The sequence below is a fragment of the Schistocerca serialis genome, chromosome 12, assembly GCF_023864345.2.
Source record: "Schistocerca serialis cubense isolate TAMUIC-IGC-003099 chromosome 12, iqSchSeri2.2, whole genome shotgun sequence".
In the NCBI taxonomy this organism is placed as follows: domain Eukaryota; kingdom Metazoa; phylum Arthropoda; class Insecta; order Orthoptera; family Acrididae; genus Schistocerca; species Schistocerca serialis.
The window spans coordinates 36,688,894-36,706,030 of record NC_064649.1 but is presented as its reverse complement, the minus strand read 5'-3'; the positions used below and the strand labels follow the sequence as shown (position 1 = coordinate 36,706,030).

The window sequence follows — 17,137 nt, the reverse complement described above, 5'->3', positions numbered from 1 at the left end:
GAAAGTGTGAAACTACGAGACAGACCAAATGGAGCAATTGCCATACACTGCATGTATGTGCATGCCATCCAGTAGGGAACACCACAAAGGCAGCAGGTATATTATTGTCTCACCAATGCTACACCAATTCTTATGCTATGTGTTTGCTGCTAGTTTCTGTTGGTATTCTTATTAAATCATCACCAACTGCTTTTCCTTTTTTCTATAATAATGGAATATTGCAAAGAAAAAAAAAAGAAAAAATACTCATTTTTCAAAAGGGTTTATCTAAATACCCAACATTTTGGCACTACTGCTGTGGATGATTGATATTTCAGTCTTTTACCAGGTTATTAGCAAGAAATAAAGAAACATGTTATAACCAAACCAAATGAATATAAAAAAAAATATCAGTTATTCGGAACTAAAAAGAGAGATATCAGTTTTGGATGGTGGGTTTTTCCCATACCTACTTCTGATCAGCATGGACATGGCGGTTATTTTGTAACCAAGAAGTGAGAATATAATAGAATCTTTATTTGAAGCTTCTCCTTTCACTCAACAGCTTGCAAAGACATGAAACTAACTTTTAATGCGATCCATAGAGAAGGGTAGTACTACTGGCTCTACTACAGCTTTTCTAGTAGAGAATGATTGTTCATTTTCTAACAAGGCAGGCTAACGGACTGGACTGCAAAAGACATAATTACCGCAAGGTGAATAGAACACATTTTCTGCAGGAGGAACAATAAAAGCACCGTCGCAATTGCAAACTGCTTTATACCTGGGAGTTCAATTCTTTAAGTGACTGGGGGCTTACTAGTTGTGTACTAACACAGGGGAGTTAACAATGATTGGCAGTGTACAGAGGGATAGAGTCCGTACTTGTCATCCTTGATGGGCCGCCTCTGGAAGGTGAAGAGCACGGAGACGCAGTGGCGCAGCTCCAGCAGCCCCCAGCGCTGCTGCGGGGATCCCCCGGGCAGCCCCGCCTCCTCCGCCCCCACTTCCACCTCCTCGCACGGCGCCAGCGCGGCCGGCGCATTGTGCGGCAGCTGCGACGCGCCGCAGCTGGCCTCCACGCCTTGCACGTAGTGCTCCGCCTGCAACGGTGACGACTGCTCTCAGCAGCGCTGACAGTAAGCGAACAAAAGCTGAAGCCACCCCCGACCGGAAGGTTCCTTTTAACATTACACACATTCACCAGACATTTTCCTACTGGAGGTGGTAAGCCTTAGCTTCCCTCCAACCAGAGAATCAGTAGCCATTGTACAGTTTGATTTTTTTTTTCACATAGTATTACAGGTGCTGAGTATTAAATTAACTATCTAAAATTTAGTGTCGTAGGCTCTTTACCAAATAATGTTGAGACACTGTGGATCAGATAAGTTGGATCTCTGTCAACACACCTGTTGTAGTTGGCAGAAGAGCCAACACCGTGTTACTAGTGGGGGCCGAAATGCATGCGTTTTAGCTCATGCAGGCTGGCGTGAGGAAGGAAGGACTCTATTGACGTGAGGTCTGGAACATGACAAAGACTTAGAATTCAGAAAGCGGACGTAATTAGTCTGATACTTAACTTTAATCCATTAATGATGAATGTTGCACTTGACGGTACATGATTCACAATATTATCTGTTCAGATTATAGAAACTGAATATGGCACCTCGCTAGATCATAGCAAATGACGTAGCTGAAGACTATGCTAAACTGTCATCTCGGCAAATGAGAGCGTATGTAGACAGTGAACCATCGCTAGCAAAGTCGGCTGCCAACTGGGGCGAATGCTAGGGAGTCTCTCTAAACTAGACCTGCCACGTGGTGGCGCTCGGCCTGCAATCACTGATAGTGGCGACACGCGGGTCAGACGTATACTAACGGACCACAGCCGATTTAAAGGCTACCACCTAGCAAGTGTGGTGTCTGGCGGTGACACCACAGCACCCACCAGTTTTTTTCCCCTCTCTGCTCGTTTCCTTTTTTTGCTCCCCATTCCCCCTGCCATCCCCCACAACCTCCTGAAGCTTCGCCTGGCAATCTTATCCTGCGCACCATCTATGCTGCGCATGCTCTGCCAGAGAGCACTATTCCCTCCCCCTCCCCTCCCCCCACCTGTACTCTGCTAGACCTCCCTATTACCTGTCCCACTCCCAATTCCTGCTTTCATTCCACACAACAGCTCCAATATGGCCTCAGGAGCGAGAGACAGCGGTCAAGTGCGCATAAGGTGTGCCTGTTTGAATGAAAGCATTTGTGCTTTCCTTTGATTTCTGAAGGAGGCTTTGTCTGTAAGTTCAGTGTGTAACAGTCTTTTTGTTGTGCCTGTCTGCAGCCCAATGTGTCATCTTTACAGTGAGTAGCAAACTATGCTTTTCATAACTGTTGAATCGAAACTAATACAGAAGAGCAGTATATTTACTCTGCGATTGAGAAAAAGTAACTTGCTGCATATATTTCAATACTGTGTTTAAGAATTCTGCATATCAGTGTTACAACAATTAACACTATGTCCTTTCATTCCCCGCAACCCAGACTGGCACCAAGATTCACAGCTTGTGGGACTTTTCCGCAATAGGTAAAATAAACTACTACTGAACAAGAAAACAAAGTATAGACACATTAAGGAATAAAGAATGGGTAAACGAGTTGTAAATAAACAAAGAATAGATCTGATATCTAATGTATCACTTACTGTCAGTTTATTTTACAGTCTTCATTGTTTTGGAGTTGCACAGTTCATGCAGGTGGTCAAATTGCATTAACACACGTGGGACCCTGCAAGTTAAGTCTTCCAAACACTTCTGACACATGTAATGGGAGACTGACCTGCAACCAGATGACCTCAGCAGAATAACAGGCCAGCGAGTGCGTCTGGTGGACAACATCCCTCACACTGGCTAGGGAGCGTGCTAATGCCGCTAGCTCATTGCGGTTCATGTGCGCCACCTAGAGAAAAAAAGAAGGGGCAATCAGTCAATGGTCAGAACGACAGGGCATACGGGTAGGTGTGTCAGTGATAAAAACTGAAGAAAGCAATAAATAACAAGTACAGGTTTGTTATATCATACCAGGCCACATATGTTGGTTTGTCAAATGCTCCCAGTGCAAGTGAAGTTTAATCTGATTCAGTTTCTTTGTTTGTATGTTCCAGATATGATGACTTTGACATGGCCTATAAGATATGGAACTAGTCAGCTACAGTTACAGCGCAAAATATAACAACATTCAGAGTATTTGCACAATTGCCTTAAGTACTTTGTTTTAACAAAGGTTTATACTAAACCCCTCCATGACTGATGGGTTCCAAATATTTCACAGAAGCATTACACAATTTTGAGCACTGAGCTGTCTTATGCTCCATATCTGTCTAGTGCTGCCACCTACCAAGATGATTTCAGAACTTTAGAAAAATATTGTGGACCATGCGCTGGATGCACAGAAGGCTGTGAGAAATCAAGTAGAGTGATGTATCTGTTTTATAAAAATCAAATCAAATGATCATCTATGATGCAAGAATGTGTGATGTCAGTCAGTATGTTTCCTTCATAGACATAATTTTAAAACATAACTACACTCATCAGTACATTTGCTGATTTTTACATCATCTGTAGTTTAGTGGAACAGCATTGGTTGATACTTGTATCTGAGTTTTCATTTTTATCCTTCATTTTCACTATTGCACGGCAGTTCAGATATCGAGATACCTATGATGGCCTAGCAGACCAATCCTGGCATGAAACATGTGACCACATATATTAAACATAACAGAAGGTGGAGGGTGTGGCAGGGGCTAGCAAATTTTTCATCTGTGACATTTTTCATTTTTCTGTCTCCGACATTCCTGATCAAAACGCAAAACAGCAGCTGAAGTAGTTTTGCACCACTATCTTCTGCTGTGACGCTCCAGTTACTCAGGTCAATGTTTAGACTCTTCTGGTTCTTCTTGAATTTGTCCTTACAGCGCTTCAGAGGAGCACCACAGACCCTTCTATGTGTGCTAACTTCACTAAACAAAATTTGTCAAGGAAAGTGTTGTTTCTCAACTGCTGGACACGCCCAACCCATCTGAGCCGGTGACCAATAACAATGGCTTGTATACTACACATCTATACCTTCTCAAGAACCGTAGTGTTTGACACACAGTCATCGCATTTGATGTTCATAATGTATCTAAGCTTCTGTTGGTTGAAGCATTCCAGTTTCTTGAGATCACAGTGATACAGTGTCCTGGTTTCACAACCACAGAGTAGGATAGAAGCAACAATGGCTCAATACATCCTCAGTCTGGCGCATAGTATCAGATCTTTATTCAGAATGACCCAATGTAGGAGACGTCCAAAGGCAACAGACGTGGCATGTATCCTGTTCTCCACTTCCTTTCCTGATGAACAGTTAGTTGATAATATACTTCTGAGATACAGGAAGTGATCTACTTGTGCCGAAGGTGTAATGTAAGTAGAGATATTGAGATCCAGAAAGGCAATTCCAGCAGTTGGCTGTGTTAGTGCCTTTGTTTCTTAGATCCTGATGGTCAGGCCAAACAATTTATATTCAGTACTGAAACTATTTACAGACAACTGCAGGTGTGAGAGCTGGAGAAGCACTGTCATCTGTTACCTGAGTGAGACTTGTGAACCGTTTAGAATGCAGTTAAGACTGATTAAAAAGGCCTCTGTCAAATACATATTTGAGTTCAACTCCCACACTGTTTACAGATAATGTGTCATAAAGCATCACTGCTAGGTATAGAGCAAACAATGATGATGCAAGGACACATCCTTGTTTGAGGCCATTAGTAATAGGGAATTTGTTTGTTCTGGTAGGTTTGATCATCACGCGAGTGTTACGGAAATGCTTCAGGAACTCGGGTGGGAGTTTCTGGAGGAAAGGAGACGTCCTTTTCGTCAATCGCTAATGAGGAAATTTAGAGAACCAGCATTTGAGGCTGTCTGCAGTACAATTTTACTGCCGCCAACTTACATTTCGCAGAAAGACCACAAAGACAAGATAAGAGAGATTAGGGCTCGTACAGAGGCATATAGGCGGTCGTTTTTCCCTCGCTCTGTTTGGGAGTGGAACAGGGAGAGAAGAGGCTTATTGTAGTACGAGGTACCCTCCGCCACGCACCATATGGTGGATTGCGGAGTATGTATGTAGATGTAGATGTAGATGTAGATGTTTCATTCTGGTATAGCACTTGCCCAGACATGTCATCATGAAAAGCCTGAATCAGTTTAACACCCTTAAACTGTAGTTGTACTGATGCTGACGACTTTCTCGAATGTGTTCCACAACATCCAACACAACCTCGTATGGCAGTCTCACCAACATTTCATGAATTCAGCAAGGCTCTAGATAGCATGAAACCAAGAAAGGCACACGGATCTGACAGCATCCCCCTCGAGAGCATTCAAAGTGGTGGCTTGCTCTAAAAACCAGATGGTTGTCCCTGTTTCTTCTCATGTGGGAAAACTGTAAGGTACCAACTGACAAAAAGGTGACCAAAGCACTTGTGGCAACTACTGTTGCGTGTCCTTGCTCTATGTGGCTGGTAGAATTTTTGTTATAATTCTGTTGAATTGCCTCCAGACTCTTTCTGAGACTGTACTTCCTGAATCACAGTGCAGATTTTGCCACTCCAGAGGAACTATTGATATGATCTTCCGTAAACTGAAATATGCTCATTATTTTATATACTTGAATTTAGCATATTTCGTGATGGTACTTACTTTTCTGTGAAATGTTTATAAGATGATATTTGACTTTTCTGTGTTGGCTGCAGTCGTCTAGTGAAAGTATGATTCCACAATGCTGTTTCGTCGGCTGCAGAAATGACCTGGTTCACTGCGTTTGCCTCATTTTTGGTGCTTCAAATACCATTTCTTCGAATGTGGTTCCTTCTTGATGTTTATATAAAAAAGTAGTAACATAATTCATTTTTCCTGTTCACTTTCAAATTATTATAACGGCGACCTGCACATTGTTCCACTGTCACACACAGCGAGAGTTCCCTGCCGACTGACTATGGTCAAAGATGACTCCAGCGTCAAAGATATTTCACACAACACACAAGCCTCCACTTGTAACCAGTCTCTTTGATATTCTTCGTCACACCTACTAATATTAATCAATATGCTGTCACTCTCAAACATATAAGCAAATTAGCATAAAATAAGGTAAATTACAATTCACAAAAAAAAATATTCTGACAAAAATATAAAAAAACATTTACAACTTCCCTCATTAGATTTGGTATCGACAAAACCAGTAGAAAATAACACATCTCCGAAATCCATTACAATACAACAACTGCAGGGGAAGTGCAGGGAATAACTTAAGCCTTGAATGAAATTATCTCCCTACCACTGACTGTGTGCTGATACGAAACTTCCTGGCAGATTAGAACTATGTGCTGGACCAGAATTATAATTCGGGACCTTTGCCTTTCGCAGACAAGTGTTCCACCGACTAAGCTGCCCAAGCACAATTCATGACCCATCCTCACAACTTTACTTCTGCGAGTACCTCATCTCCTCCTAACATAAGCCTTTGATATAGTGTCCAGAGAAGCTATGGGAAGGTCATAAAACATTTTGGCTGCCCTGAATACTCTGTTAAACTGATTCAAGCTTTCCATGATGAAATTCTGGGCAAGTGGAACATACAGGTCACAGGAAACTTCATGGAATGTAAAAAATACTGGTTTGCGATATGTTAAATCCATCTTCAAAGTTTAAATTGATAATTTGTGTGCAATATTTCATATTTTTCACTGTCATGAGAATGTGTGTGTTTTGGTACTGACTTGTTATACTTTTTTCCATATTTACAATCCTAATGATCTCTCTCTACTAACTAAAATGTAACTCTGAAACCTCTAGGTTCCAATGAAAACATTGTTCATGGATACATGTGCCCACCTCATTGATATTCAAAATCACTCAGTTTTTTAAAGTGAAATTATAATAGTCACCATGAAGTTTTCATCTTTTTATTTTTCAAATATGTATAAAATTAGATGGGGGGGGGGGGGGGGGGGTACTACTGGAAGTAAAGTTGTGAGGGTGGGTTGTGAGTCAAGCTTGGATAGATCAGTCAGTAGATCACTTGTCCACAAAAATCAGAAGTCCCAGGTTAAGGTCTCACTCCAGCATACAGTTTTAAAATGCCAGGAAATTCCACACGTAAAATGTGTTTTAACCATGAAAGGTTAATCTCTCTCTATCTATCTCTCTCTCTCTTTCTCTTTCTCTCTCTAAGAACGGTGGGATTTGATCGAAATCAACACTGGGTTCGAATCCCAGTCCAGTATGAATTTTCAACTTTCCCCATTGACTTTAATCAATGTCCACTTGCAGCCAGTGTCTGTAAGTCCTTTGTATCTTAATCCTTTTGTTGTTAGACCTAAAATAATTTATTTTTGCAGATTATTTTGCTTGGTTTGAGAAAATTTAATACGAGAAATTACCCAAACAAGGTTTCTGGAAAACAAAAAACAAAGAATAAAAGAAAATGCAAAACAGAAACAATGGGCAGAGTATTTAGTGTCAGGTCACTACCATTAACTTAAAGTGTGTTGCATTATGAATAAAACAGTTTTACAGTTCACAATTTTCTTACTTTTTACTTTCAATCAATGCTTTTCTGGAAATTTTAGACAGAAGGAATGCATCAATTTAATTGGTGCCCAGTTTCAACTTGAAACCACAGATGATCATATACAACACTCTTTTAAGTGAAATTTGTTACACTGAACCATCACCCTGAAGTATTGTCGACACCAATGCTTGACTGAAATTTTAATGATCATGAAGTAACTTGGAGGGCAAAGTCTTCAGTGGAGTGGCTCTAACTGTAATTTATGTCTGGACTCCTCTCGGAATTTATATAAGGCATTGTCTCAGCTGCAAAGTGAATCCCAATTGCTTTTGTTGATGTTCATCTTATATCTTACTTTCAGGACACTACCCATTCTGTTCAACTGCTCTTCCAAGTCCTTGCTGTCTCTGACAGAATTACAATGTCATCGGCAAAGCTCAATGTTTTTATTTCTTCTCCATGGATTTTAATACCTACTCAGAATTTTTCATTTGTTTCCTTCACTGCTTGCTCAATATACAGATTGAATAACATCGGGGATAGGCTACAACCCTGTTTCACTCCCTTCCCAACCACTGCTTCCGTTTCATGTCCCTCGACTCTAATAACTGCTATCTGGTTTCTGTATAAATTGTAAATAGCCTTTCGCTCCCTGTAGTTTACCCCTGCCACCTTCCTTAATCTTTCTTCTAAGATAAGGTGTAAGGTCAGTATTGCCTCACATGTTCCAACATTTCTACAGAATCAAAACTAATCTTCCCCGAGGTCGACTTCTACCAGTTTTTCCATTCGTCTGTAAAGAATTCGCATTAATATTTTGCAGCTGTGACTTATAAACTAATAGTTCGGTAATTTTCACATCTGTCAACACCTGCTTTCTTTGGGATTGGAATTATTATATTCTTCTTGAAGTCTGAGGGTATTTCGCCTGTCTCATACATCTTGCTCACCAGATGGTAGAGTTTTGTCATGACTGGCTCTCCCAAGGCCGTCAGTAGTTCTAATGGGATGTTGTCTACTCCCGGGGCCTTGTTTCGACTCAGGTCTTTCAGTGCTCTGTCAAACTCTTCACGCAGTATCGTATCTCCCATTTCATCTTCATCTACATCCTCTTCCATTTCCATAATATTGTCCTCAAGTACATCACCCTTGTACAGACCCTCTATATACTCCTTCCACCTTTCTCCTTTCCCTTCTTTGCTTAGAACTGGGTTTCCATCTGAGCTCTTGATATTCATACAAGTGGTTCTCTTTTCTCCAAAGGTCTCTTTAATTTTCCTGTAGGCAGTATCTATCTTACCCCTAGTGAGATAAGCCTCTACATCCCTACATTTGTCCTCTAGCCATCCATGCTTAGCAGTTTTGCACTTCCTGTCGATCTCATTTTTGAGACGTTTGTATTCCTTTTTGCCTGCTTCATTTACTGCATTTTTATATGTTCTCCTTTCATCAATTAAATTCAATATTTCTTCTGTTACCCAAGGATTTCTACCAGTCCTCGTCTTTTTACCTACTTGATCATCTGCTGCCTTCACTACTTCATCCCATTCTTCTTCTACTGTATTTCTTTCGCCCACTCCTGTCAATTGGTATAGCAATCTATATTTTCCTACATTGTTGATATTCCTTCTTGGAGTCTCCTTGTTTAATGTACTGATTTCTGCAGATGCAGCATCAAGCACTGAAAATCTAGGTCATCTGAAAATACTGGTAAGAAAGTTATTTCAAAAAGAGAACGAAATTACATTTAAAGTATATTACAAAAAATCATCTTGATAAAGAAGCCCACAGGAAACTGTCTAGACTGATAGCTATGTGTTTGAAGAGGCAGAGGAGTTTAAATATCTGGGGGCTGTAGTAAACAACAGAAATGAGGAGAAACAAAAAATAGAAGCAAGAGTCAAAGCAGACTCCAGGGCATTATATCCACTTGAGAAATTATTGTCATCTAAAATTTTTTTTAAGAGGAACCTAAGGAGGGATATATAACTGAATCAGTATTGTCATAAGAGGCTGAAATATGGTGAATAGGTAATCATACAAAGAGAATAATCAATTATTGACAATATAATGTAAATGGATAGATAAAAAAAACATCTACTCACTGGGTGGCAGCAGGAGAACACGCACACAAAAAAGTTTAACTTTTACCAGCTTTTGGAGCCAGTGGCTCCTTCTCCTGGCAGAAGAGTTGAAGGGGAAAAAAGAGGGGTGGAGGAAAAGGACTGGAGAGATTTAAGAGGAGGGATACAGTTTAGAAAAGTCACCCAGTGCCCCGCGTCAGGGGAGACTTACAGTAGGGTTGAGAAGGGAAGACAGATTGCTGGGAACTGCACCGGACTAGATTTAAAAACCTGAGAGCTTAAAGGTGGAAGACAGGATAGTATGAAAGACAGAGATTACAACTGAAACATTGTGCACAAGCTAACAATGGTGAAAATCTAAGTGCATTGTATGTAACAGGGGTGGGAGGGGAAACAGTGAAAATTAGACAGCTCAGCAAATAGTTGTGGAAGCCAAGACAACAGGACTGAGATGGGCTGGCCATGTCTATAGAAGATGGAGAGGAGCAAGATTGGGAAAAGCATCAGAGAAGAAACCCAAAGACCTTTAGGCAGACCAGAAATAAGATAGAGAGGCCAGGTGGCCAGGGATCTTCAGGTACTTGGATCATGGGAATGCTGTGAAAGAGCCTACTTGATGAGGCCAAAACATACCACAGTTTATGGGGCCGTGAGACTAAATAAGCATAAACATTGTCAGTGGCACAAATATCTGTATAGAGACAGACAGAGAGACTAAAATAAACAATATGCGTGGTGTAGTTAAAATTATAGGCTAATTAAATATAGAAAAGCTATTGTTAATAACGAAGTAACTGTTCCCCAAGTTTAAAGCAGGCTGTTTGTAATTTCCCACGATACAGAGAAGTGGAAGGCCTCACATCCTTCCAGATGATCTGACTGGTGAAGTGGATGCAAAAGTAGCAAAAAATAACTACTTCATAAAAATCAATCAATCTCTAGAATTTATAGGAAAACAATTTTGAGAGTCACAGTTCACATTTATAAATGGAACCACTGGTCAGATTTTACAGCTGTCTGGGTACATTATCAGCACACCCATTTAACACACTGCCTTGAGATCAAGTTTGTGGGACCAGTAACAAATGTGACTAACAGTGGATAATGAAAGTATACAAAAAAAGGGCAGCACGAATAGTCACTGTTTGTTCAACCTATGGGTAGATGCCTGAAGAGAGACACAAAATATCCCAGCTTTAAATTATGAAACTAAGAATATAAGAGAGGAGGTCAAATATGAACTGGAATTTTTTTTTTAAATCTTTGATGAATCAACCAAAACAAAAATACACCCTCCTTATTTTTACAGTTTTCTGACTTTGTTACACATTCTTCCCATCGAATTACCAATTTTTGGATGCTGTCCTCAAAGAAAATGGAGTGGCACTTGCATATGAACTCCTTTAAAGCTACACTGTCTTCAATCCAGTGTCCTCCAAGTTGTTCTTTCAGCGGTCCAAACATGTGGTAATGACAGGGTGATGAATCTAGACTGTATGTAGGATGTTCCACAGCTGCCCAAAGAACTTCATCTAATTTGTCACTCAAAGCAGCAGAGTGGAGCATTGCCTTATCGTGCAGAAGAATCATCATCGGTGACAATGCCTTGAGCACTTCCATACCTTATTCCTACTATTGAAGCAATTTTGGCAAGATTTACACACCAGTCTTCCACAATAAGGTCCTTTACGGCACAAATGTTGTCCGGTGTGATGTCATCCATGGTCGTCTTTGCTGGGATACGTTTCCCACAGCTACCTGGCCTGGCACAAATGCCTTATGCAATTTGTGCACTTGGATCTTTGAAAAGGTTTCTTCCCCGAACTGTGCATAGAGCTTCCTCAAAATTTCTGCACGTCTGATGCCTTCTTTCAGGAGAAACTTGACAATTATGTACCGCACAACAGACTCGTGTACCTATAACTCCTTCATGGTGACCTGACTCGAGTGGTTGCAGCATCACAGTGCCTAACTGCAGCATCACAATGCTATTTCAGACATCCTCATCACCAACCTGTCAAAGCTGCGGCCATTTCCATCCACTACCACGGCTGCCAGATTTAATTTCCAGTCCATATTTGAAAGACCGTCGTACTACAGCACTCTAACAATTGCAAGGACAAGATTAGACTAATTACAGCAGACCCAAAGGCATGTAAACAATCATCCTTTTTGCACTCCATATGTGAGTGGAAGGGGAAGAAGCCCTAATAACTGCTGCAACGGGAAGTACCCACTGCCATGCACTTCACAGTGGTTTGCAGAGTATGCAAGTAAATTTAGATGTAAATATAGAAGAAAGATTAAAGCACGCTGAGATGCATGAAGATGGAAACTCCTCCATCCACTCCTATGAGTAACAATTTTTTTTTATTTTATATCTAATGCAGTTGCGCATGCAATCGCTAATATGTACAGAAATGTGTCAAACTGTCATTTATGCAAAATTTCAATTGACTTTATAGATAAATTATTTGCATTTATCTTCCTGATTCCAATGACACAATTAGTTTCATTAAAAGCTCAGTTAATTAAAAGTTACAGTTAACTGAAACTCAGACTATAGTAAGTAATGGGGAAAAGACTTTGAACTAATAGACAGAATATGACGTGCTGTTATGACTCATTGAAAAGTAGACATTTCACTCTTTCTGAAAACATAGTTTAAATTACCTGAAACTAATTAACTTATGAGATAGCAGAAATTGAAAGTTCAGACACTCATATTTTTGACTGCCTATTTTGCCTCAATGCCCATTAGATTGCCCCTTTGGCAATGTCTACTTCCTATATTTTTCTGGATTAGATGACACATTGCACTAATTAATTAAGACACTAAATAAGATTCTGACTAATTTAGAGTCATAAAAGATAATTTTCAAGAGGGATGCTAGACTTGTAAGTAGGAGATTTCTGAATGCGGAAGCATAATAGTGTGCTATATGGTATTATAATTTACTAATCTTTTAACATTTTTCATAAACCAGATATAACAGCAAAGACATAGCTCATACAAAATAGCATAACAATGTTCCATATGGTTTTATAATTTACTAATCTTTAATATTTTTCACAAACCAGATATAACAGCAAAGACACAGCCTATACAAAACAGCAAAATCTATTGTAGCTGATTTCAAAACATTAAGTACTTTCAAAAACACCCATCCCCAAATTCACCGGTCTGTCTTTATAATTTGTACACGCAATAACTATGTCAGTTAAGGTGAAAGACTTGACCGGTTCGCAACTGTGCAACAACTATGTCAGGGTGAGGAAAGTACCGAACAAGTAACACCTCAGCATCAAAAAGTCTGTGCCCCGAGATCATACATGCCACACCTATGTGTGTAAAGAGTCTGCAACCACATGATATCTTGGCACTGTAAAATCTCGTGTGCAATTGTAAACATGTAACCTCAAAGTGCTAATATTTCACAGACACTATTTATTGGACAATGTAATTAATTTTTGTGACTGTACTGCACATTGTACCACGGGTGTTGTGATTTCACATTCCTGACGCTGCAAATTATGCTGCTGTAAAATTCAACAAATATTGTGTCACGAATTAATGCCTAGCTTATTTCTCTTTCAAATGTATTGACAAAGGAAGAAATGTGCATCTCTTTACCCTTGTAACTGTGATCTGTAAAACTGGAACTGGACATCAACGATGTTATAGTGCTAATAAAGTGGGAGAAGGCAATTCAAATTTATCTATTGTGTGGTCTATATCATTTGGCACTATCATTTACAGAATCTGTTTCTAGCATATTATTCCAGAACATCACACTATGAGATTCCGAGATACATGAAACAGAGTGCATCAACAGCTAAGGGAAATTTCACAAGACGAGTTAATGCTACTATCCATGCATGACATGATTTGTCAATCATTGTTATGTGCAACTGGCACATAATTCTGAACTAACTTCCTACATGATAATCATCAGGTATATACAAGCAGCCCTCACCTTGTACTCGTGAGTTGCTGAGACCGGATTTCCATCTTGGCACTCCCCGGATTCTGTTACTGAAGTCGTCTCCACAATCCACAGGTGCTGCTGGTGGTCACTGTAACACAGTACAATGAACTGTCATGTAAACTGGAGACATATGTTCAGATTAAATGCCTGAAAACAGCACAATAAGTCAGTAAAACTTTCACAGTTTTGTACTGACCAAAGACCTACACAGGACATTCGCAAGGACAAAGTATGCCTTATGCTCTCTCGGGTTGTGTCATCACAGTCATTGTTGGATGCGACTCCATGCATAGCTTCCGACTGCACAGTGTGAGCATCTCGACTCAGCTTACGGACTTTTTTTCAATGACCGAATAGACCAGTCACGGAATACAACAAGTGCCCACACAAATCACACTAAATCGTTGGAGAGGATGGGGATTCAACACACGGAGCACATAAGGATACAGATACCAATCCTACACTTGAAGGATTGAATGTACCCTTACGCTTCTTTGCTACAGCACAGTGGCACCACTGATGGAGATGCCCAATAGTTCTAGAAGAGACAGATTGGCTCCTGGAGATCGTTTGGAGCATAGGAGTGAGTCAGTCGAGCCACAGCACGCTTGCAGCACTCATCTCAAGTGCCCACACTTCCTGTGATTGCACATAAAAGTTAAGTATTTTGTGGAGACACGAAAGTTTGTCCCACCAGGACCATCACGCGAGTAGGACACATATGCATGTGAGCAATGTGAGAGGTTTGAAACTCAGGATTAATTCCATACCTGGGAATTGTTATTTAATGAAAAGGTTATTGTACAGTAAGAACTTGGCAATGGTAAACCTGTACAAGCTCGTGATAGATGAATGACTATAATTGTAGAGTGAATGCAATATGAACTAGTAGGAACGTGTTACTTGAATTCAAAGTGGAATAAAATAACTCAGTCAAACAGAAGTATTCACATATCATTATTATTACAATATTTTGGAAGAGAATGGATTATTGAACAGTGGGGAAGACTAGATAGGGCACACACTGCAGGCTCACAGTCAGAATTTTTGATATCTGTGCATGTACACTGGAAGTAAGTTCACCCTCTAAAAACTGGCTACATATGACTGTCCATTGCCTAATTTTCATACCAGCCAGACAGTAGCAAGGAATAATCAACAATAAATCACTAAATAGTAAGGGAAGTGGCTTACAAGCATTCTCAGTTTGTCATTTATCCTCTTCACATTTGCAGCGTTCTCCTTCAAACGAGTTGACAATGGTGGATGCAGTGTTGCTCCACAGTAAGCAAAACACAGCACATGCCACCTATGTTTGTGTATTTATACAAACTGTCTTCAAGATGTCTTTCACCTGGTCCTTAAAGGGCTTAAAAGGGGGTCCATGAGGTCCACTGCCAGAGCAGAGTTCACCATAAACGATTTGACATGGTATCAATCACATATTGAAGATGACCTAACCATCTCAGTTGACAAGTGACAATGGTTACATCAAGGCTGTTTAGATACGCTTTCCCAACACATTTTTTTTTTTATCAGTCTACTGACTGGTTTGATGCAGCCCCCCACGAATACCTTTCCTGTGTTAACCTCTTCATCTCAGAATAGCACTTGCAACCTACGTCCTCAATTATTTGCTTGACGTATTCCAATCTCTGTCTTCCTCTACAGTTTTTGCCCTCTACAGCTCCCTCTAGTACCATGGAAGTCATTCCCTCATGTCTTAGCAGATGTCCTATCATCCTGTCCCTTCTCATTATCAGTGTTTTCCACATAGTCCTTTCCTCTCTGATTCTGCGTAGAACCTCCTCATTCCTTACCTTATCAGTCCACCTAATTTTCAACATTCGTCTATAGCACCACATCTCAAATGCTTCGATTCTCTTCTGTTCCGGTTTTCCCACAGTCCATGTTTCACTACCATACAATGCTGTACTCCAGACGTGCATCCTCACAAATTTCTTCCTCAAATTAAGGCTGGTATTTGATATTAGTAGACTTCTCTTGCCCAGAAATGCCTTCTTTGCCATAGCGAATCTGCTTATGATGTCCTCCTTGCCCCGTCCGTCATTGGTTATTTTACTGCCTAGGTAGCAGAATTCCTTAACTTCATTGACTTCGTGACCATTAATCCTGATGTTAAGTTTCTCACTGTTCTCATTTCTGCTACTTCTCATTACCTTCGTCTTTCTTCGATTTACTCTCAAACCATACTGTGTACTCATCAGACTGTTAATTCCGTTCAGCAGATCATTTAATTCTTCTTCATTTTCACTCAGGATAGCAATGTCATCAGCGAATCGTATCATTGATATCCTTTCACCTTGTATTTTAATTCCACTCCTGAACCTTTCTTTTATTTCCATCATTGCTTCCTCGATGTACAGACTGAAGAGTAGGGATGAAACGCTACAGCCTTGCCTTAGACCCTTCTTAATACGAGCACTTCGTTCTTCACCATCCACTTTTATTATTCCCTCTTGGTTGTTGTACATATTGTATATGACCCATCTCTCCCTATAGCTTACCCCTACTTTTTTCAGAATCTCGAACAGCTTGAACCATTTTATATTGTCGAACGCTTTTTCCAGGTCAACAAATCCTATGAAAGTGTCTTGATTTTTCTTTAGCCTTGCTTCCATTATTAGCCGTAACGTCAGAATTGCCTCTCTCGTCCCTTTACTTTTCCTAAAGCCAAACTGATCGTCACCTAGCGCATTATCAATTTTCTTTTCCATTCTTCTGTATACTATTCTTGTAAGCAGCTTCGATGCATGAGATGTTAAGCTGATTGTGCAATAATTCTCGCATTTGTCAGCTCTTGCCGTCTTCGGAATTGTGTGGATGATGCTTTTCGGAAAGTCAGATGGTATGTCGCCAGACTCATATATTCTACACACCAACGTGAATAGTTGTTTTGTTGCCACTTCCCCCAATGATTTTAGAAATTCTGATGGAATGTTATCTATCCCATCTGCCTTATTTGACCGTAAGTCCTCCAAAGCTCTTTTAAATTCCGATTCTAATACTGGATCCCCTATCTCTTCTAAATAGACTCCTGTTTCTTCTTCTATCACTTCAGACAAATCTTCACCCTCATAGAGGCTTTCAATGTATTCTTTCCACCTATCTGCTCTCTCCTCTGCATTTAACAGTGGAATTCCCGTTGCACTCTTAATGTTACCACCGTTGCTTTTAATGTCACCAAAGATTGTTTTGACTTTCCTGTATGCTGAGTCTGTCCTTCCAACAATCATATCTTTTTCGATGTCTTCACATTTTTCCTGCAGCCATTTCGTCTTAGCTTCCCTGCACTTCCTATTTATTTCATTCCTCAGCGACTTGTATTTCTGTATTCCTGATTTTTCCAAAACATGTTTGTACTTCCTCCTTTCATCAATCAACTGAAGTATTTCTTCTGTTACCCATGGTTTCTTCGCAGCTACCTTCTTTGTACCTATGTTTTCCTTCCCAACTTCTGTGATG

General features: G+C 40.2%; 1 protein-coding gene across 1 annotated transcript in view; it reads right to left on the bottom strand.

The window, feature by feature from the left end:
• LOC126428401 (ectopic P granules protein 5 homolog) overlaps positions 1-17,137 on the bottom strand; it is a 359,767-nt gene that overhangs the window by 315,307 nt on the left and 27,323 nt on the right. The window contains exons 4-6 of the mRNA XM_050090322.1: positions 13,640-13,739; positions 2,806-2,925; positions 865-1,082 (exon numbers count right to left, since the gene is read on the bottom strand). Coding sequence (XP_049946279.1) covers positions 865-1,082; positions 2,806-2,925; positions 13,640-13,739 — 438 coding nt within the window. The remainder of the gene's footprint in view (positions 1-864; positions 1,083-2,805; positions 2,926-13,639; positions 13,740-17,137) is intronic.